The 22,017-nt window shown below is 35.2% G+C and overlaps 2 protein-coding genes across 2 annotated transcripts in view; one reads left to right on the top strand and one right to left on the bottom strand.

Moving 5' to 3' along the window:
- Window positions 1-4,027: 4,027 nt before the first annotated feature.
- LOC113518454 (dynein assembly factor with WDR repeat domains 1) lies at window positions 4,028-12,548 on the bottom strand. Its single transcript, XM_026903386.3, has 9 exons — window positions 12,205-12,548; window positions 11,534-11,743; window positions 10,523-10,645; window positions 9,418-9,602; window positions 6,939-7,071; window positions 5,989-6,148; window positions 5,504-5,641; window positions 4,938-5,030; window positions 4,028-4,401 (listed from the first exon to the last, which is right to left on the bottom strand). The coding sequence occupies exons 1-9, from the start codon at window positions 12,315-12,317 to the stop codon at window positions 4,297-4,299; spliced, it is 1,260 nt and encodes a 419-aa protein (XP_026759187.1). The 5' UTR covers window positions 12,318-12,548; the 3' UTR covers window positions 4,028-4,296.
- Window positions 12,549-18,448: 5,900 nt separating this feature from the next.
- The window catches only part of LOC113518187 (solute carrier organic anion transporter family member 4A1), an 81,523-nt gene continuing 77,954 nt past the window's right edge, over window positions 18,449-22,017 (top strand). The window contains exon 1 of the mRNA XM_052892852.1: window positions 18,449-18,758. The gene's annotated coding sequence lies outside the window, so the exon portion shown is untranslated. The remainder of the gene's footprint in view (window positions 18,759-22,017) is intronic.

A 22,017-nucleotide genomic window follows, 5' to 3' on the forward strand; every position in this document is an offset into this window, starting at 1 on the left:
ATGCAAGCGACTTTTGTACATAGTCTCCCTCTGGTTGTAAGATGTTAGTAGATAAATTGGAGTGTTAAACGAGAGCAGTTCATTGTGATGACGCATTAGCTTGGATTGTGACAGGAGATAAGTTTAAAGAGATAATTTCGAGGTTATCTTTAAAGGAATATAGTTTGACCTCGTGTGTAAAAGTACATTGGCTCTTTATATAATTATATAATTGTTTCTTCTTCTAGCATACACAAAACATTGAAAAGTTCCTGTGGTTAATGTAATGTAAAATAATGTAACTTGATTTGATCCTTATATTATAGCTGAACACAATGATAGACTCTTTATATATATATATATATATATATATATATATATATATATATATATATAATACCGTAGCCTATGAACGCCTGCAATACCAGAAGTATTACGCGCGCGTTGCCGACCCTGAAGAAACTTCTTTACCCCCCTTTTGAAGAACCCCATGCTGTAGTCTCTTGGGAAAACGTCGGCATTTCATAACCAGAGTGTTCGTGGGAGAAAACATCTCTGAAACCGCCTTACGCGACCATTTAGGCTGTAGGGTATGAGGGTGAACTTCCAATGGCGAGCCGTACGATGATAGAAAGTGGCCATATATATATATATATATAAAAATACGTATACCTAATAATATGTTATTATTAGGTATACGTATTTTTTTTTTATTTTTTTATAGTTTACATTCGAAACTTGACGGTAGAATTACAAAAATGATTAAGTTTTCAAAACTAGATAAAGTATACTTTTTTAAATATTATTTAAATCTTTACTTATTTGGTTCTTCTCTATCTTCTTAGATATAGTTTGACCCAAAGGATGTTTAGCATCCAAAGTCTAATAAAGTTCTAAATTCTAAAACTACGGTTGACTAAGTATAAACAAAATCAAATGTCGTAATCTAGTTTCACTTGCAAAAATGTAAACTGCAACAACAAACACTGTGACTGTACAAGGTAAATTAAATAAAGTAATACATGTTTAGTTACAAAAATTATTTTATTGTTCATATAGTTAACGATGTATATTTAAAAAGATGTTTATAATAGACAGATAATTTATTCGTTGTTTTGGTCATTTGGAGAGGATGGATGAAAGAAGAATTACGAAAGAGATTTATCGAGCAAGAATGAATGGAGATGTCGGTAGGAACCTTACTAGACGGACGTATGTCGACCAAACAGGCGACGTGCTGAAGAAGGGTCAAATTAAAAGTACCCGTAACCGGCGAGCGTGTATGACAAGATTGATGAATGTGGAAGAAGCGAAAGAGGTATGTTTGAATCGAAGCATTTGGCGTTCCATTGTTTCTGCCCACCGTAATGGGAGACAGGCGTGACAGATATGTATGTATGTATGTAGATAATTTATCTATGGTAAAAAAAATTAAGATTGAATCTATGGCAGAAAAGAAAAAAGAAATCTATGGTAGTAGAACGAATTTAATTTTGGTTTGTTGGTTAAATATTATAATGTTATGTGTATTTGTGAAACAAGTTAAATTGCATTTTTTAAGAAATATATAATAATAAGGCTGTTTGATTATTTAATTGTATTTTTATTCACACGGCGTCACGGACGGTCCGGACACTACAGTTAACATGCTTTATATTTAATTAACATAATTATAGGTACATTATTGGTGTCGTAATGATTATGGAAATATTGATCGAGTCATAACAAATTAATTGAAAGAGCGTGAGATGGTCATTCTAGAATGACAGAAGATTATAAGTACCGGACGACACATTTCTTCAATTCAATGGTTAAATCGATCTTGATTGATACAATCGACTTATTTTCAATCGATTTTAAAAAGAAGGAGCTTTTCAATTCCTTTTTTTTAATATTCGCTACTGTGATGTACTCATTAAAGTTTAGACTGCAAGCCCTCCCGCTCCAGCCACTCCTCTGGATGACGTCCCGGCGGGTGGTAGTGTGAGTTGCATTGTGACATATTATTGTTTATTATTTCCTACGCCTACCTACCATGCCAGGAGGGGGGGGGGGAGGGATTTGTTAGCAATGGAGTTTGACAGTCCCATTGTTAGCAATTTGCCCTATTAGGTGGACCTCCACGTGGTTCCCCCTGGAAACCATCGTGAACAATTCTTATTGAATTCGTCATGGTGGGCTAACTGACCTGCTTCATCCTCACCTATCATCCGTCATTGGTGCCCCGCCGGTGTATATCGATAACGCGGGTGGGGCTACCATTCCATTATCACCCATAAAAAACCATACCAGGAGGACAGCACAGCTACTTCATCACTCTCATCAGTTGTAAACCGATTTGGTAAGTTCTTTTTTTATCTGAAAGCATATATTTTCAGGTTGGTGCTATATACATTTTATCAAAATTGGTTAAGTAGTATAGTTTTTAGATCAAATTAACTGGTTTTATCACAATTGAAGTCGGTTTTTTTTGCGGGACCATAAATTATTAATGTCCAATCTGACTGTAAAAATTTTAAGCCCGCTCATTATTAAAATCAAGTGTATGAAGTCCTGTTCATCTCATGTCCGTCAGAATTATTATATCTTATTTTTAATTTTACTAGTTTATACCTACTACTTTGTTTGCTTAACCTGGATACCGGGAATTAAAGAAGAAGAAAAAAAAAATAACCGACATTTTCTCCCTTCAAACGTCACGTGTCAAATCTCATGACAATTAATTAGCCATCCATGAGATCAAATAATAAACAAACTTACTTTTATGTTTTCACAGCATTATCTGATAAAAGCATTTGGCATGGTTTCTAAAAGATATAGTAAATTCCAGAAGGCATTTAAGGAAATAAACAATTTAAATGTATTTAAGAAAAAAGCAAAAAAAAAAAAAATTTGACAGCCTAATATTTACTATATGTTACTTGACTATTACAATGATAAATATTAGACATACAATATAATTTATCAATTGGCTTATTATTATTATTGTTAACATTATTTTTATTATTATAAATTATTATTAAACGACAAGTTAGAAAGAAAGAAAGAAAGAAAAAACTTTATTTTACAAGAAATATGCGACGGCACCCACACAGGGGTTAAAAAAAAAATTTTATATTACTATATTTTACATTAATTTTATATTGTGCATGTCGTTATTGTAGAATGAGCAATAACTAATTTATGTACCCATATTCATGCAATAAATTATTTGAATTTATTTATAATATTAGTAAGGATTATGTAGCGATAGATAATGTAAAGTACCTATAGTTACTGATTTATCAGATAGGCCTTGAAATGTAACAAGTTTATAACCTTTAGGACTAACGCACTCTGAGCGACCACTTACCTTTTATTGGCTCTCTGCCCGATATGATTCAGTCATCATTGGATCGGTGATAATGATTCATTATAGTCCTTTTATCAGTCAATTGAAGGGAAGGTCGACGCTGATAATTATTGACTTTAATTGTAAGACAATTTATGTAATAGTTTGAGGATCGTCTTAGTGTCCTGAAATAGCTTAATGTAACTGTGGAACAGGAAGCCAAAGCCGAAACGTCTATAATTTCAATATGACAGTTGAATAAATGACAGCTGTGACAGCTGTCATTAGTTCGATGACAGTCGAAATACTATTGATTATTATTGTCGTTTTGCACTTAATTGTGTTCGAGGTAGACAAAGTATTAGATTATCGTATTGTTAAAGTATTAAAGTTGTAAATAGTATCTGCGAGTTTTACTTCTGACCCCTTTAAAAACGTTAAGTAATGACGCGATATGGCACAATGTGTGCACGAGAAGGGATTTCCTAAAATATTTAATGGAAACTCATAGTTATTGCAAAAGCAAAGATACAGAGTAGAGAAGAGATAAAGATACGACCTACTGTTATACCTACTGAATACCATATACATATTAAAAAAATCCCCATAAAAATCGGTCGCCCCATTTCGGTCGAGTTCGACCACAAACACCTTGTTACAGGATTTTTATGTATAAGATTATGCGACATCTAAAATACTAAACCAATTTGGGTGATATTTTCTTTAAAATCTAAAGCTACTTTTCGTTATCGTTGTTAATCCTTCGATAATCGTTGATATCGTAGCAATTTTGTGAATATTGAAATATGTTATTTGTGGAACAAAAATTTATATTACTTTAAATTGGCATCTCTAACCGCCAAGATATAATTACTACTAAAATATAGAGGTACTGCACGTTGTATTCACAATTATGGCATCATCAGATTCTCTGAAACATATTGTTTGTTTGCAGTTGGTGGTGACTCTTAGAGCCACCAGTCCAATCATCTCCAAATTCTGCAGGTGTTGTCCTTGGAGGCGGTGATGATGGCGTCTCCTGCGTACGAGTACGCGCAGGAGAAGATCTCGCCTTGGTGGCCCGAGAGTACCTGGAGTTAAGGGGAGAAAATGACTAGTCATAAGTGATAGCCATGAACAAGAACAGAAAACGCTTGACGCCAGTCCCAGGATCGAATCCCAGCCTAAACATTTAGATCTTCAAATTAGGTCAAATAATGGTCTACAAAATTTTCAACGTCTCGTTACTCCATCTCGTAAGGTAGTATTTCAATCAATGGAGCCTTTACCAAAAGGAGAGTTTGCTAATAGTTGCCACGTTTGGCAAGCGGATTTGCCACCGCAGCTAGGCTTTTAGAGATGTTTTAAGAGGGACGTTGCTGCCCATCCCTCAAGTATCTTCATACATTATTCTATATGCATTTGAGTATATTGTATCTATATATATGAAAATTTTATTTTTTATAGTACTTATGACAAACAAACTGACGACCTACTTGATGGAAAATTATTTACGCATCATTTATCAATCTTTCTACATAAGTGTATGAGTTTATATAAAGAATTATGTACAATATTTCTAATATATGTTTGATCATGCATTGCTTAGTACAATGATGCTTCGTACCTGAATACAATTTCCAGTCGTTGTATTCCAAATCCTGGCGCTCCTATCCGCAGAGGCGGTCAGCAGGCATCCACCGGCCGGACTGAAGCAGACCTGTCCAAAAAATTATGTAAAAGACTAATCAAATAAAACAGAAAAAAGTAAGACAGAAATACTAAACAGACGTTTTTGTACGAAGTCTCCTTTTGTAACATAAATTTGGAATAAATGAATATATTGAAGTATTAATTTTCTTGCGGGTTCTTCTCCGCAGATAACATTTCCAAGCCAGCAATAGGATTACAAAAAATAATAAATTACTTCTATTCTGTTCTATTCTATTCTAAAACAGCCTTTTTCAAAGTGGGCGATAACACTCCCTTGTGGCCCCTGCAAGCCTAAAGGGGGGTGGTAAGAGACTCAGAAAAAAATGGGGGCGTTGTGTAGAGCCTTGGGGGTGATTTGTTGATCTTGAAGTAATAGTGGTTTTTAAGTTGATGAAAAATGTTTAAAAAATATTCTTAAAGTGAGCAGTAGACAAAATAAGTTTGGGAACTCCTGTTCTAAAAGATATGTATAATTTGTACCTTGGAGACTTCCTCTCTGTGGCCCTTCATGACGGCAAGCTCCTTGAAGTCGGCGCGAACATCGTAGACCCTCGCCGAGCAGTCGCTTGAGGAGGTAGCCATGCGGTGACCGGCCCAGTCGAAGCAGATATCTAACACCTACGTAAACGTGGCATACATCTGTATTTGGTAATAGCTGATCTGTTAACTTTAAATATGGCATTACCTGTCCAGTGCTGAATAAAGCCCCCACCTAATTGAGAGGTTTTGCCAATTGTTGCCACGCTTGGCAGGCGGGTGTGCAAGCGCAGTTAGGTTATGATTATTTTAAGAGGAATACTGCTACCCAGTCTTCGAATATTAAGTTCCTTTAGTCGCCTCTTACGACACTCACGGGAAAGGAAGGGGTGACTTAATCTTCTCATAACTAAATCCCCCTTTCCCTTGTACAATAAACGTTAGGCATTGACAGTTGTGGCATTAGGTATGCTCAAGGTGTCAGTTACCTCATCGCTGTGGCTGGCCACGGTCGCGAGGCAAGCATTGCTGCGCGCGTCCCACAGCTTGGCACTGCCATCCAGGGACGAGGAGCCCACCAGCGAGCTGTCCCAGTTGAACTGCACGTTCGAGATTTCGCCCTCGTGACCAGACAGCACCGTCACGCGGCTGCCACGTTATATAATTTAGCATAAGATTCAGGTAGGCCGTGTCCAACCCAGGATGCGAAAAAAACTTAGCTAAGACATTTCTATTTCTTTTTTATGCAATTTAAAATGACAAACAAGCTGACGGCCCACCTGATGGAAAGTGGTAACCGTCGCCTATAGACATGAGCAGTACAATGGACATAACATAACATACTATTTCGCCCATGATACCCCCCATGCGTTGCCATTCCTGAAGCCTCAGGTGTTATTCTTCTGTATCCAGTAAATTCACGCCATATCTCACCCTTCAAACCGAAACACAGCCATGCAAACACAATTGTTTTACGGTGCTAGCAATATAACCTATAAGGTTTACCTCCTCTCTGGAAAGCACGGTGATTGATTTATTGTTGAATTTGTTACCATGGGCCAACTGACCTGCTTCGTCCTTACCTATCATTCTTCACTGGTGCCCCGCCAGTGTATATCGATCGCACAGGAAGGGTAACGATTCCATTATCATCCATTAAAAATCATAGTTCTGGCTTTCTCAGACACAGGGATTAGTCAGAAGATAATATTAACCCATAAAGTGTTTAAATAATAATGAAGAAAGAGTCGTATATTTAAACACAAAAGATACTCGATTATATCTGTCCATTCCATTGGCGTATTTAAGATAAAGAACGGCGGCCTTTGGTCTATCTTACAAAGGAATTAAACTGATAAAGTAACACAGTAATACGCCTGTTGAAATCCTCTGAGCAAATTAACGTTTCTTTAACTACTGATATTAAATAGGTACTAACTCTTTGACTCTGGTGTCCCACATGGATATAGTGCCATCAAAGGATCCGGTGATCAGTCTCTGCCCTTCGTTTGGATCAAATTGCAAAGCAATCACTTCAGCGGTGTGACCAACGTACGTGTGGATTTCGGCACCTGAATGCAGTAGTTTTTAAATTGTGAAAAAAATTATTATAATAAGTGCCACATAGTTTTATTAATGGCCTCGTCCTCAAAATAGAATACCCTGTGTTAGGAGAAACCGGGCAACCAACATCCGAGGGTATCAGAACCGAGTCTATTCAGTAAATTATACATACATATATACCTCTTGGTTACAATTGGTTAACATGAAATCGTATTACTTAATCATTGCTGTCAATATCTGAACTGTAGCAACATGGATTTTAATTATTTTATATATCGATTACCCTAACTTTATGAACACTCATTATTATACATGGTTTCTTTCATACATGCACTTATATTACTTGCACAGTGCACACACCCACTCTAACTCGCCTACCTCGCTTTGGAATTATAATTTTTGTTTGTATAAATAAAATCCGTTATTGACTGTATTTATAAGAGACTTAGTATGTAAGTTGTGTTTCGGTTTGAAGGGTGGAATATGGCGTGAATTTACAGGGTACAGAGGAATAACATCTGAGTCCTCAGAAATGGCAACGCATAGGGGGGTATCATGGGCGTAACAGTATACTCTGTTATGTTCATGGTACTGCTCATGTCTATAGGCGACGGTTAACAGTTTCCATCAGGTGGGCCGTCAGCTTGTATGCCATTCTATGTTGTATAAAAAAATATACTTTTTTCAATTTGGCCCGATTAAAAATCGAACAACTCAACGTACCCACCACAGCACCACGAAGCTCGTCATTATCATAGATAATATAATGTTATACTCATTTTAAACACATTTATCTAATAATATTCCAATAGTCTATTCTATTAGTTTAATTTAAACAGCACGATATACTGGTTAAATTTATAGCCAGAATGTGTAGATTGTTACTTTTCTAGATATATAAGACTTATTTTCGCTTTCTAATTTGATAATAGATACAAGGTCAATTTATATTTCATTTATATCACAGAGTTCACCTTTCGCGCGAATGATAAAATTTTTCAACAAAACATGTTTTTTGCATTTGTAAATACATCATTCCTATCATATTAGAAAGCAAACATATGGCTTTCTTCGTGAATTTAAAATAAAATGCGAGTTATAATCTAGTTTCGCCGTGTAAACTTTACAAACACAGATCCACTTTCGCAAAGTCGATTTTGTCAACAGCTGCTACAATATTCAAAAGGATTTCTGATGGAACGGCGTCGTCGGGGTATTGAAGTGTTTGCGCTAAACAGATGGTCCAGGTATGGAAAAGTCCTACATTTAGATGACCTTTGAACTTCTGAGCAACTCGGAGAGCATTTACGATAGGATAAGATTACTACCAGTTCCATTGCATATACGCTGTCAGATCGACCACCACGTGTTCCCCATGGAAACCATCGTGCTGAATTCCAAGTGTATTCATCACGATGGGCTAACTGTCTTGCCTTTTTATTCTCACCTATCATCTCTCACTGGTGTCCCGCCGGAGAATACCGATAGCGCGGGCAGGGTTACCATTCCATTATCACCCAATAAAAAAAAATAACATAACGTATTAATACAGAGAAGGAAGGAAGAGATAAGTGGATATTGCCCCTTAAAATAGCAACTTTAAAAAATACACTGGTGAACGACGAGATATTTGATGATGGTGATGAGACAATGCGTGGTGATAAAAAAACATCTGACTCAGCAGTGGACGCATGACAGCGTTACATCAGTCTACTTGTAACCACGGCCGATGTAACCTGGTTGAAACCTCGAGACAATACAGGTAAATTATCATAGTTTACCTAAATAATCACGTTAATTCCTGTTCCTTATAAACCATAAACAGGTATCAGAGTTAGTTGTCGAAAATGCCGTGTATTAGCGTATCATTTATAAATAAAAAGACACATTGAAAACTCTTTTCTTCTAAAAGTTGTATTAAAATTATGCGCAGCAGACATTTTTTTTCTGCAACTTAGAATGACAAACAAGCTGAGGGTTCATCTGATAGAAAGTGGTAAACGTCGCCAGTAAACATGAGCAGTACCATGGACATAACAGAGTATACTGTTCCGCCCACGATACCCCTCATGCGTTGCCATTCCTGAGGACTCAGTTGTTATTCCTCTGTATCCACCCTGTAAATTCACTGCCATATCCTACCTTTCAAACCGAAACGCAGCCATGCAAACACAACTGCTTCACGGTAGAAATACGAATGGGACAGTGGTACCTAAGCAAACGACTTTAAAAACCTTTTTGTCTTTCGTGGTCCTGTCGTGACCTGTAAAGGCTTTTCGATCGCATTAAGTCCCGATTATGTATTTAAAATAAGATGAATATCTGTTAGACAATATCTGTTGTAATTTTCTTACCAGTCCTAGCATCGAAGAGTTTAGCAGTATGGTCCATTGATCCGGTTCCTACCAAGTCTCCTTTTCCGTTGAACTGGGCAGCTACCACTTCGCCCTGGTGGCCCCAGAAGGTCGCCAAACATTCCCCAGTGCTGGGATTCCATATTTTTGCAGACTTATCGAACGAGCCTGATATAACGCGGTTGCTGTTAAGGGAAAATATCATTGAATATGGCTGGAGTTCTACTGATTCACTGTTCTCAATAATTCTTGGTGCTATTCTCTTCATCATCATGATGTTAGCCGTTTTCTGTCCACTACTGAACACAGGCTTACCCCATAAATTGGAGGGCTTTGCCAATAGTTTCCACGTTTGGCAGGCAATTGAAACCGCAGTTAGGTTTTGGTGATATTTTGGAAGAGGAATGCTGCTGTCTATACCTTGACCATTAGGTTCCCTTAGTCGCATGTTACGCTACCTATGGGAAAGGAAGGGTTGGCTATTCTATGCTGGGACCACAGAATTATAAATTCAATTAGTATACTTTAATTTCAGGTAACCAAGAACGGGCCCCTAAAAGAATTAATTTTGCAGCACCAGTCGTGACGAGTGGCGGTCCTCCACCGTGCGTTTTTCAAGGCACTTTGTCTCACGTACAACCACTCTTTGGAATCAACTTCCAGCAGCAGTATTTCCGAACCGATACGACAACATAACCTTCAAGAAAAGAGCATATTCCTTTTTAAAAGGCCGGCAGCACACCTGCAATGCCGTAGGTGTTGTGGGTGACCATGGGCGGCGGTAGTCACTTACCATCAGGTGAGCCGCATGCTCGTTTGCCCCCTGTGTTGTAAAAAAAAAAACCAGTTGTAATGTTGTCTTCTTGACACAAGGCATCTGACCTGCTTCTATTCTGATATGATGGTATTCTGATATGGGAGTTTAATTTTATTTTTTATTTACATTGGTATATATTTAAAATGCAATCTTATCGTAGTCTTGTATATTTTTTATCTTCTCTTCAAACTGATGTTTGTGAGTAAAACCACGTAATACCTAAATATTCCTTAGTCTTAATAGATAAAGAAAATGTAAATAAAAAACAGTTTTAAAATATTTACATACCAGGCGGGAAAATTGAATCCCACAGAATATACCACGTTCTGATGTCCTGTCAATGTTTTTATCTCTTTCCCGGTCTCTACGTCCCATACCTTGCATGTTCTGTCGTAACTACCGGATAGGCATCTAGAGAGAAAACATTATTATAGGCTTATTATTCATTATCGTCCTTAAACAGTATCCTATCTATATCTATACGACTATTTTCCTATACTTTATTTTATGGCTACTCATGATTAAGGGTCCCATTAGGGTAAACATTCTCAACAAAGATACATGTAAGTCATTTTAATTTTATTTAGAATTAAAATAGAATGTAAATTTGCAAAACTTTTAACTATAAAATGGTTAAATTTGTAAGAGTATGGTTAACTAATTTTCAATATCTGTGTTTGTATAATTCTTTTCTGGTTTGAAAGGTGATATAGCAGTTAAATTATTGAAGTCAATTCTGAAGCACAATTCTCTCTTTAACTTGATATTTAAACAACCTTTGATGTAACTTCGATCCACTTGATCGAAAATTTCTAACATATATATTTCGATTCAAGGCGAATTTCCTTTCACGAACACTCAGGTTGTGGAAGAAGTTCGCTATCGAGGTTTTCCTTAGAGACCCTAATATTTCAAAAAAGGCGTAACAGGTATACATAAGGGTCATTAAAGTGTCCGTATATAGGCTATGGTAATTGTCTATTATTATAGATGGGCCGTATTTTTTTTTATTCCTCAAAGGTGGTATACAAGCATATAGCCCGTTTGATGATAAAAGATCACTGTTGCCTATGAATGCCTGCAACACTAGGGGTGTCACGTGCGTGTTCCAGACCCTGAAGAAGCCTTAATATAACCAATTTGATGAACCCCATATTCCAGTCTCCAGGGAAAACCTCAGCAGGGAACTCATTCATTTCAGTTCACTCCATATGCTTGTTTGCCATTATTCCAATACAAAAAATGTATGTAGAGTTTTGAAAAGCGAGTTTTGTATTTAAAATTATGTGAACATATCACCTTTTTCCATTTTTATCAAACGCTACATTTGTTAAGGGCAAGACATGGGTCTGAAGGGTTTTGTAGATGTAGAAGCGCTTCCCAGAGGGACCCTCGTGCTCGATTCTCTTCTTCAGTGTCTCAAGGCACTGTTCTAGTTGATCACGTACATCGTCTGTAATAAGCAGTTCCTTCTGGTACAGACTCTTTGCTATTTCTTTTATGTCTGAGCTAGAAAGAGATGAAAGAATGAGACAATGCATTCTCGAAAAATAAGAATATTTCGTTAATTTTTTTTTGCATCAAGTGCAACTATGAATATTTTAAAAATAAAAATAAAACGGTCAAGTGTGTAAAAAATTTTAAGGATTGTTGTCATTGAAAATTAATATGCCATAGGAAAAAATCCAAAATAAAAATTGTGGGGAGTCGATAGCTTAATAAACTGCGGTTACCAATCCGCCTGCCAAGCATGGTAACTACTGGCGAAACCCCCAATGGCAAACTGTCACAAGGAATGATCCCGTTCTTTACGGCAGTCTATGCAGGAGGCCTATATTCAGGAGTGGATAGAAAACAGGTTGATGATGGTTGGTGATGATGATGGCTTTGTAAAAATCTGTCATAATGATGTCATCACAATAATCGTTTCACGTGGTAAAATAATTAAAGTAAACAAATTAAGTACATACTTGCTGTTTAGCTCAAGAAGATCAATGTCCTTGTTCTTGATGAGTCCCTTCTGGGAGTACTCGAGTATGATACCCGGCGGATGGTATCGTAGGTGGAACTTCAATAATTTCATATTTGATTCAATTCAATTATTTCGTATATCAAATTAAAAACATTTTTTATTAGTTTTTTTTGGAGATATAATCGTTTCAAAAACACAATATTTTGTCAATATTACCCGTTGTCATGGTAACGGTTATTTCAGATGTAGGTAGGTGATATACTTTGTTTCCTATACTAATACTAATACTATCTATACTAATATATTTTTTTTATATATCTATACTAATATATTTAAATGGATGATAATGGAATGGTAACCCCACCCGCGCTATCGATATACACCGGCGGGACACCAGTGAAGAATGATAGGTGAGGATGAAATAGGTCAGTTAGCCCATCGTGACGAATTCTACAAGAATTGTTCACGATGGTTTCCAGGGGGAACCACGTGGAGGTCGACCTAATAAGGTATATTGCTAGCAATGGGGCTGTCAAATTCCATTGCTTACAATCCTTTTCCCCCATCTATACTTATATTATAAAGCTGAAGAGTTTGTTTGTTTGAACGCGCTAATCTCAGGAACTACTGGTCCGATTTGATAAAATCTTTTTCTTTTGGATAGTCCATTTATCGAGGAAATCTTTAGACTATATAGCATTATGCTGCGACCAATAGGGACGAAGCATCAGTGAAAAATGTTGCAAAAACGGGGAAAATTATTTATATTTGTGGGTTTCCGTTGCGTGCGTTGCGTAAACAGTTCATGTTACCCAAAAAATATGTATGAAAGAGATATTCCTCTTTAAATAACCTAAAAAAATGTCCGCGACGGTATATGTCTATCTTTTAAGATTGACTCATTATAACATTTTTATGGTAATCAAATTTGGTTGAAATAAATGCATTATTGGCAATTGTTTGCCAAAGAGTTCTTTTCGTGCGATGATAATGAAATGGTTACCCCGCCTGCGCTAACGCTATACGCTGGCAGGACACCAATGAAGGATGATAGGTGAGAATGAAAGCAGGTCAGTTAGCCCATCGTTATAAAATCCATAAGAACCACGATGATTACCAGGAGAAACCGCGTGGAGGTCGACCTGATAGGGCATATTACTATTAATGGAACTGCTAAATTCCCATTACTAACAATCCCTTTCCACCCTTGCCAAAGAGTTAAGTCAACATAATAATATTAATCCTTATCATAATAACAGAAATTGACGCGGACGAAGTCGCGGGCAACGGCTAGTATGTGTATAAGGAACATTTTTTACAGTTGATCTCTGAGCGTATGTATGTTTAGAAAAAAAAAAAAACGGTAAGTACACACAGGTAATGATATCATAACAAAGCAAAAAAGATATGTAGGCGGAAAATGGCGAGGTCACCACCCAATTTTCGCCTCTCTCTCTGACGTGTATATTCAAAGATGCATCAGCGGAGCGACTGGAAACTATGAACTGAAAAAAGGCTGAAATGAAAAGCCGTCTTTCATCAACAACTGTCGTTTACCTGCGGCTTTGTGTGGTCTGTAAGTCGGTCGGCACGGTGTACCTGGCTGTGTTCCACATTGCTTGATGTGTCCTCATTCCATACATATGGGTGTGTTCAGATGCGACACTAGTATTAATTTATTGTGGGATACATTGATCCACGTTGTTAATGTTGATGAAATGTTTTTTTTTTAATATTTTGATTTTTAATTAGCATCTGGCCAGTTGTTTCATACACGGGGATTTTAGAAATAGAAAAACCAATTATTTTTTTGTATACAACTTAGAATGGCAAACAAGCTGACGGCTCACCTGATGGAAAGTGGTAACCGTCGCCTATAGACATGAGCGGTACTATGGACATAACAGAGTTTACTGTTTCGCCCATGATACCCCCCATGCGTTGCCATTCCTGAGGACTTAGGTGTTATTCCTCTGTACCCAGTAAATTCACGCCATATCCCACCCTTCAAACTGAAACACAGCCAACCCCTTTTTTAACCCCTGTGTGGGTGTAGTCGCATATTTCTGTAGAATAAAGTTTTTTCTTTCTTTCATTCATGTACAAACATTGTCTAGGAATTTTTTTTTATATTAGTATGATATAATTTTAGATCATACATTATTTAATTGATTAGTAACAATACGGAATTACCATTAATTAACCGACTTCGAAAAGAAGGAGGTTCTGATATCGGTTGTATTTTTTTAATGTTTATTACCTCATAACTCCGTCAGATATAAAGTGATTTGGATTTTTTTTTCTGTAAAGATATACTTACAGATTGGTCGTATAGAAATTTTATCAAAATCGGTACAATAGTTTATTTTGGAAACCGAAATAACTAGTTTTGTAACAATTGTAGTTTTTTTTTTATTCGCAGAACAAAATTTTAAATTATTCAAATTCAAATTATGATTTTTTTATTCTGTAAAGATAAAGATGAATTTATATGCACAAACATGTGTGTTAAGTAAATACACATTGGTTATTTTAATTATATTATAGTACCAACATCTTTTGCCAAGATTAGCATGCAAATTTTTTGTTTGGCGAACTGTAGCGTTGCAAAAAGAAATATTACAAATTATATAATGTCAAGAATAGTATAAATGTCAAAAATTTAAGTACTATTTGTAAATGTCAAAAATTTAAGTACTATTTGTAAATGTCAAAAAATTTAAACAACATTCAAACAGAGAGTAACGTCTATGTAATTATAAATATGTGTTTTATTAAAGTTTGACATTTAAAAATTTATTAATTGTAATATGTGGAAACTGGCAATTTGTAAATACAGTTAAAATTCCAGCATTTATTCCGTACCCTTATAATTCTAGTGCCATATTCTATGTATAGGCAGTTTGCCACTACACCTACAGTCAGAGAGATGGTAGTCGGTTTGCTTCCAGTTACGTTGAATTCAATATTCCAAATGTAACATCCATTAGGTTATTTTGACAACTGTGTATGATCATAGACAAAGAGACATACTTCTATGAAAGAACAATCAGTTAGATAGATAATTTATTTGCATTACCTATGTGCAAACAACAATAGACATAAATGCACAGGGAAAAAAGAAAAAAAATATATATACAAAAAAAAAAACAAAATGCATAAAATAAGTAATAGGTACAACAAATAATACCTATTTGTTTTCTTTTTTTTACCGTGATATGTACGACTACGCCTGTTCCTTGCTTTTCTTGAATATTTGTCACAGATTATTAAGGTTATGAAATTATTATATATTTTTCTAATATTTTGCACCGTTAAAGATCTTAGTTAAAACAACATAGATAAGTTTAACTCCATTAAAATTATATAGGTTGTTACACAAGTACATCATATATAAATATATATATGATGTCACAATGGTGCCCATTCAAGTTTTTTTGTGGGAGGTTATGTTGTTTCTTTCTTGTGTTCTCACGCTTTACGGCATTATTTCTAGGGTTATCACCGAACAATAGATTGTAACAATTATATTATAAAAAAAAAATTTCATAATAATTGTTAGATTAAATTAGATTTTAATATAATAATGATTTTTTTTTTTTTTTTTTTTTTTTTTTTATACTACTTAGAATGGCAAACAAGCTGACGGCCCACCTGATGGAAAGTAGTAACCGTCGCCTATAGACATGAGCAGTACCATGGACATAATAGAGTATACTGTTTCGCCCATGATACCCCCCATGCGTTGCCATTCCTGAGGACTCGGGTGTTATTCCTCTGTACCCAGTAAATTCACGCCATATCCCATCCTTCAAACCGAAACACAGTTATGCAAACACAACTGCTTCACGGTTGAAACACGAATGGGACAGAGGTACCCAAGCAATCGACTTTTGTACAAAGTCTCCCTCTGGTGATGATGATAATATTGATATATATATATATATAATATGATATATGATGATATTTTATTACATTTTAGAATAACTAATATAGTAATAATTACGATTAATAACAATTTTATATAGAACTTAGAATGGCAAACAAGCTTATGGAAAGTGGTAACCGTCGTCTATAGACATGAGCAGTATCATTAACATAACAGAATATACTGTTTCGCCCATGATACCCTCTATGCGTTGCCATTCCTGAGGACTCGGATATTATTCCTCTGTACCCTGTAAATTCATGCCATATGCCACCCTTCAAACCGAAACACAGCCATGCAAACACAACTGATTCACGGTAGAAACACGAATGGGACAGAGGTACCCAAGCAAACGACTTTTGTATAGTCTCCCTCTGGTATGTGAGTATATTTGCCTCAGAGTGAATTTATAATAAAAAAAAACCTAAGTTCATTATTATTTATATATTAATTGTACATAAAAATTATAATATTACATTACATTCTCTTTACTAACTCTCACGGTACATTTAATTTAAACTATAAAGAGAAATACCATTTATATAATTGTTATTGCTGAGGATTTTACTTTACCTTTGAAACTGTATACTTAATAGATATATTCTTGTTCCTTATGGCACATAGACGTCGATTAAATAAGGAAATTCAAGAACGAAGTGCGGAAAAACGTGATATATCTATGTACCAACAGCGAACAACAAGTAAACACTAATGTTTAAAAATAAAGGAATAAATATTTATTACATTTTCTACTACAAATGTCACGATTAATTAGTTAAAAGTTGAAGGTGATTGGTGATATGAAAGATATAATAATATTTTTATATCTCATTAGTGACCCATCTTGGTTTACGACTTACTTAGTTACTTTATGGATGATAATGAAATGGTAACCCCGTCTGCGCTATCGGTATACGCTTGCGGGGCACCAGTGAGGGATGACAGGTGAGAATGAAAAGGCAGGTCAGTTAGCCCATCGTGATGAATATCATATAGAATCCAGCACAATGGTTCCCAGGGGGAACCACGTGGAGGTCAACCTGACAGGGAATATTGCTAGTAATGGGACTGGTAGTCCGCATTACTAACAATCCCTTCTTCCCACTTACTTAGTTACTTGCTGATTTTAGGTGAATGAATTTTTAAAATAGTTTAAGTAGGTAGTTTTTAAAATAAAGAAATATTAAAAAAAATCTTTACTCTTTATTATATATCTTTATATATATATATATATATATATATATATATATATATATATATATATATATATATATATATATATATAATTTATTAAACTACTTATTATAATGATAACTATTAATATATTTGTTTTATTAATATTTAAAAATGTGAATATACACTGCGAATCGTATTTGTTTGTATAAATTGTATAAATGAATAAGTAATCATCGATCAGTGTTTCGTATCAGACCATTCGCGCCACCCACGCATTGTTCGATTAATTTACATTTTACAATGCAAATAATTCACGAGAACACAGCTCAGTTTAGTTTTTGGATTTATTTAGTTTTAAATTAAAAAAAAAAATACCATATTCGAATTTTAATACAATTCCAAATTTGAATACCAATAAAATCTAATAGCAATATAGTGACATCTACCAAAGGGAGACTTTGTACAAAAGTCGTTTGCTTGGATACCTCTGTCCCATTCGTGTTTCAACCGTAAAGCAGTTGTGTTTGCATGGCTGTGTTTCGGTTTGAAGGGTGGGATGTGGTGTGAATTTACAGGGTACAGAGGAATAACATCTGAGTCCTCAGGAATGGCAACGTATGGGGGGTATCATAGGCGAAACAGTATACTCTGTTATGTCCATGATACTACTCATGTCTATAGGCGACGGTTACCACTTTCCATCAGGTGGGCCGTCAGCTTGTTTGCCATTCTAAGTTGTATAAAAAAAATCTATTCGACCTCTTTGGACATTATCACGGTTAATTGCTCTTTATGTAGTTATCGCTTAAAAGTTATTAGCCCTTGCATTACATTGCATTTGTCTATATGTAGGGACATCACTTTAAAAACCTCTGTATATATTATATTATTGTTTTCTCGATTTATGTGGGTACTTTGATCACATTCGTGACTATATTATTTGTATTATATATCTAAATTTACTCGTAGCTCTTTTTTTACAAGTCACTTCTTATAATTTTATGCCAGCAATATGAAATAACATACAAATACTTACATGACGAAACATTTTAATGAACGGTCCCTAACTGGTAGTAGCTACGTCCCCGTCAGGCTTCACCGCATCATCATTATTAATTTTTTTTGTACCGCGGCCAATTGTACAGGTTGGAGGCAAGGCAACCCTACATATCCGGCCTAGCAGGTTGCACGGTCCTTGCTCCTTGACCAACCAGCGCACGCGCAGTCCGCCGCGCGACAGGTGAGACGTCGCACGTTTCGCGCGTAAATTCAAATTTCGAATTTGGAATCGCGGCTGTACTTTTACTTTCTTCGCATTGCGTCACAGATTTTGTAATCATTATTGTGTCGGTACTATGTGAGTGGAATCTTATTGAGGTTGTATTTTTTTTTTTTGTTTTGTTTTGTGCTGTGTACGATGGAATGATTCGTGAAAGCAATAAAAGCAAGTAAGTAACAGAATGCTTAATAAAATTGCACCTAGTTCCTAACACTATATTTACGATTTTTTTTTAAATATTTAAAAATAATGCTTAATTATTATTATGAGAGTTATATCGTTCTATAAAATAGGTGTTTCGAATATGTTTTAAATATTTATAATACTTATTTTAAATAATATTATAAATATTGGGTACTTAATAAATATTTATTATATCAACCAAACGTAGAGATGTGTTAACGTTAGAGTATGTGCATGGCATGTGGAGAGATAGACAGCAGCGTCCCTTTTAAAACATGACTAAAGGTCAAACTGCGGTTGCCAACCTACCTGCCGGGGGGGAAGGGATTGTTAGTAATGGGGAGGGTAGTCCCCATTGCTATCAATATACCCTACCAGGTCGACCTCCGCGCGGTTCCCCCTGGAAACTATCATGGTTAATTCCTGATGAATTCATTATGATGGGCTAACTGGCCTGTTTTCATTCTCATCTATCACCCTTCACTGGTGCTTCGCCAGTGTATCCCTTTAACGCAGGCGAGGTTACCATTCCACCCATCAAAAAAAAACCTACCTGTCGAGCGTGGTAAGTACTAGCAAAATCCCCTTGGGGGGGGGGGGGGGGGGCGACTATGTTCAGCAGTGGACAGTTAAAGGGTGATAAAACAATATATAGTTGCTGGTGGGATTCTGGGCGCATCGAAAGGAATAAATGTTCGACTCACAGTTACCATGATCCGAAACTCAATGGCCAATTTCAACCATGACCGATTGGTTAAAACGGAACTACGGATTACTTAATTGTTGTTTCTATAGTTTCCCAACCATGTTTTATCGGACATCTGTTTATATAGATTCTCGACTTGTTTTGTTTTTTATTTTTTGTGAAATTTTCGAAAGTATTTATTTATAACATTATGTATCAGAGTTTTGCTTGCTATTTCTTACGTGCAGATTTTTTTTTTGATGGGTGAAAATGGTATGGTAACCCCGCCTGTGCTAACGGGATACGCTGGCGAAGCACCAGTGAAGGGTGATAGATGAGAATGAAAACAGGCCAGTTAGCCCATCATGATAAATTCATAACCATGATAGTTTCCAGGGGGAACCGCGAGGAGGTTGACCTGGTTGGGTATATTGCTAGCAATGGGATTCTCAGTCTCCATTACTAACAATCCCTTTCCCCCCATCAATACGATGATAGTGATAGTAATTTTATCCATTCATATTTTTTTAACTTTTATTTGAAAAAAAAAAGCAACAGCTGTGTTTCTTGACCGTTCTTCTCAGTTGAAATTGCATTTCAAACTGGGCGGTAGATTTATAAAAAAAAAAAAAATATTCAAAAATACTTACTATGAAGTTTACTTGAATAGAAAAATATTTATTATTATTATCCAGTGTGGGTTCTACACTACGCTTATCTGTAAATCCTGCACGAGGTTGTAACTTAAGAACCTTTCAACTCCATCAGTTATCAGTTCTTCGAACTTAGACCTTAAATCGATGACCTTAGAGTACGTGTAACACTTTTGTTAGGTATAAAACAAATTAATTATAAAATTAACAATGATGAGTCGATATTACATGTCATACTGTTAATCACTTTATAAATTATAATTAATTGAAACTACCTACTAACCTAAAAAATTTGGTCAAACACAATAAATGCACAGTTTGTACTTTGTATTATCAGCTCCTCGCCTATAGACAAAACAAATGAACTATAGTTTTTTTTAGTTGACAATTAAGAAAAAAATCTATATATATATATATATATATATATATATATATATATATATATATATATATATATATATATATATTCATATATGAATGAATGAATAAAAACTCTGCTGTTTTCTTCAAAGAATGATGCAGATTATAAAGATTAATAATATATAAACAAACAAAATGCTTAACACTTACTTACATAAACTTAATTACATAAAAGCAAGATAAAGAGGCAACAATGGGCCGCCTTATCGCTAAATAACGATCTCTTCCAGGCAACTTTAGGATGGAGATTAGGATGGAGATGGGAGCTAAAAATAAATTTAAACACAATACATACTTATAATACATACATATTTTTTGTTTTATTTTTTATACAACTTAGAATGGCAAACAAGCTGACGGCCCACCTGATGGTAAGTGGTAACCGTCGCCTATAGACATGAGCAGTACCATGGACATAACAGAGTATACTGTTTCGCCCATGGCACCCCCCATGCGTTCTTGAGGACTCAGGTGTTATTTCTCTGTACCCAGTAAATTCACGCCATATCCCACCCTTCAAACTGAAATACAGCTATGCAAACACAGCTGCTTCATGGTTGAAACACGAATAGGACAGAGGTGCCCAAACAATCGACTTTTGTACAAAATCTCCCTCTGGTATAAATACATAAATACAAATAAATAGTACATACATAATAATTTTAACTTTAAACACACAATGTTGATTCTAAGGTGCTCTCTAAACCTATATATGAAATTAAAATTTTAATTTGATATTACACCTAAATATTTATTCTAAAGGCTAAAATGATTTTCGAATAGATTTATGTCTAAATAATATTAAATTTAGTTTATAATTATCCATTAAACAGCAATAAATGTGGTCGCAAAGTTAGGAAGTCAACGCAATGTGCTATACTGCCCTTATCAACATACTGTGAAACATTTTATTTATTTTAATTAATACTTTAATGTACACATTAATAATACAAAAAATTATGACAGAGGTAATCAAATGTACAAAGGCGGGCTTAACTCTACTAGAGTTTTCTTCCAGCAACACCCAAAGTGGAAAGGAGCATCAATGTCAGCGGATAGAGCGGTGTACAATATTGTGACAATTTTAAAGCAAAAATAACTACGAACTACTAGAAGAACGCTTTTAAATAAAATGATACATAAAATACGCTTCTAGAATTTCTACAAAATCACTGTGGAACTAAAAATTTTAGAATAAAACAGTATGTTTTGTTTAGTCGTTGCCGAATCTAAAGATAAAAATATAATAAAAATAATTTAAGATTTTCTATTTAATTTTATTCTATTTTCTATTTAATTCTTTATTGTACACACCAGTTATTTATAAAAATATGACAGAGGTAATCAAATGTACAAAGGCAAGCTTAACTCTAAAAGAGTTGTCTTCCAGCAAACCCAAAGTGGAAAGGAGCATTAATGCCAGCAGTTAGAGCGGTGTACAATATTGTGACAATTTTAAAGCAAAAAGAACTAGACAAATTTATTAT

The sequence above is a fragment of the Galleria mellonella genome, unplaced genomic scaffold, assembly GCF_026898425.1.
Source record: "Galleria mellonella isolate WM207_F2 unplaced genomic scaffold, CSIRO_AGI_GalMel_v1 utg171, whole genome shotgun sequence".
NCBI lineage: Eukaryota > Metazoa > Arthropoda > Insecta > Lepidoptera > Pyralidae > Galleria > Galleria mellonella.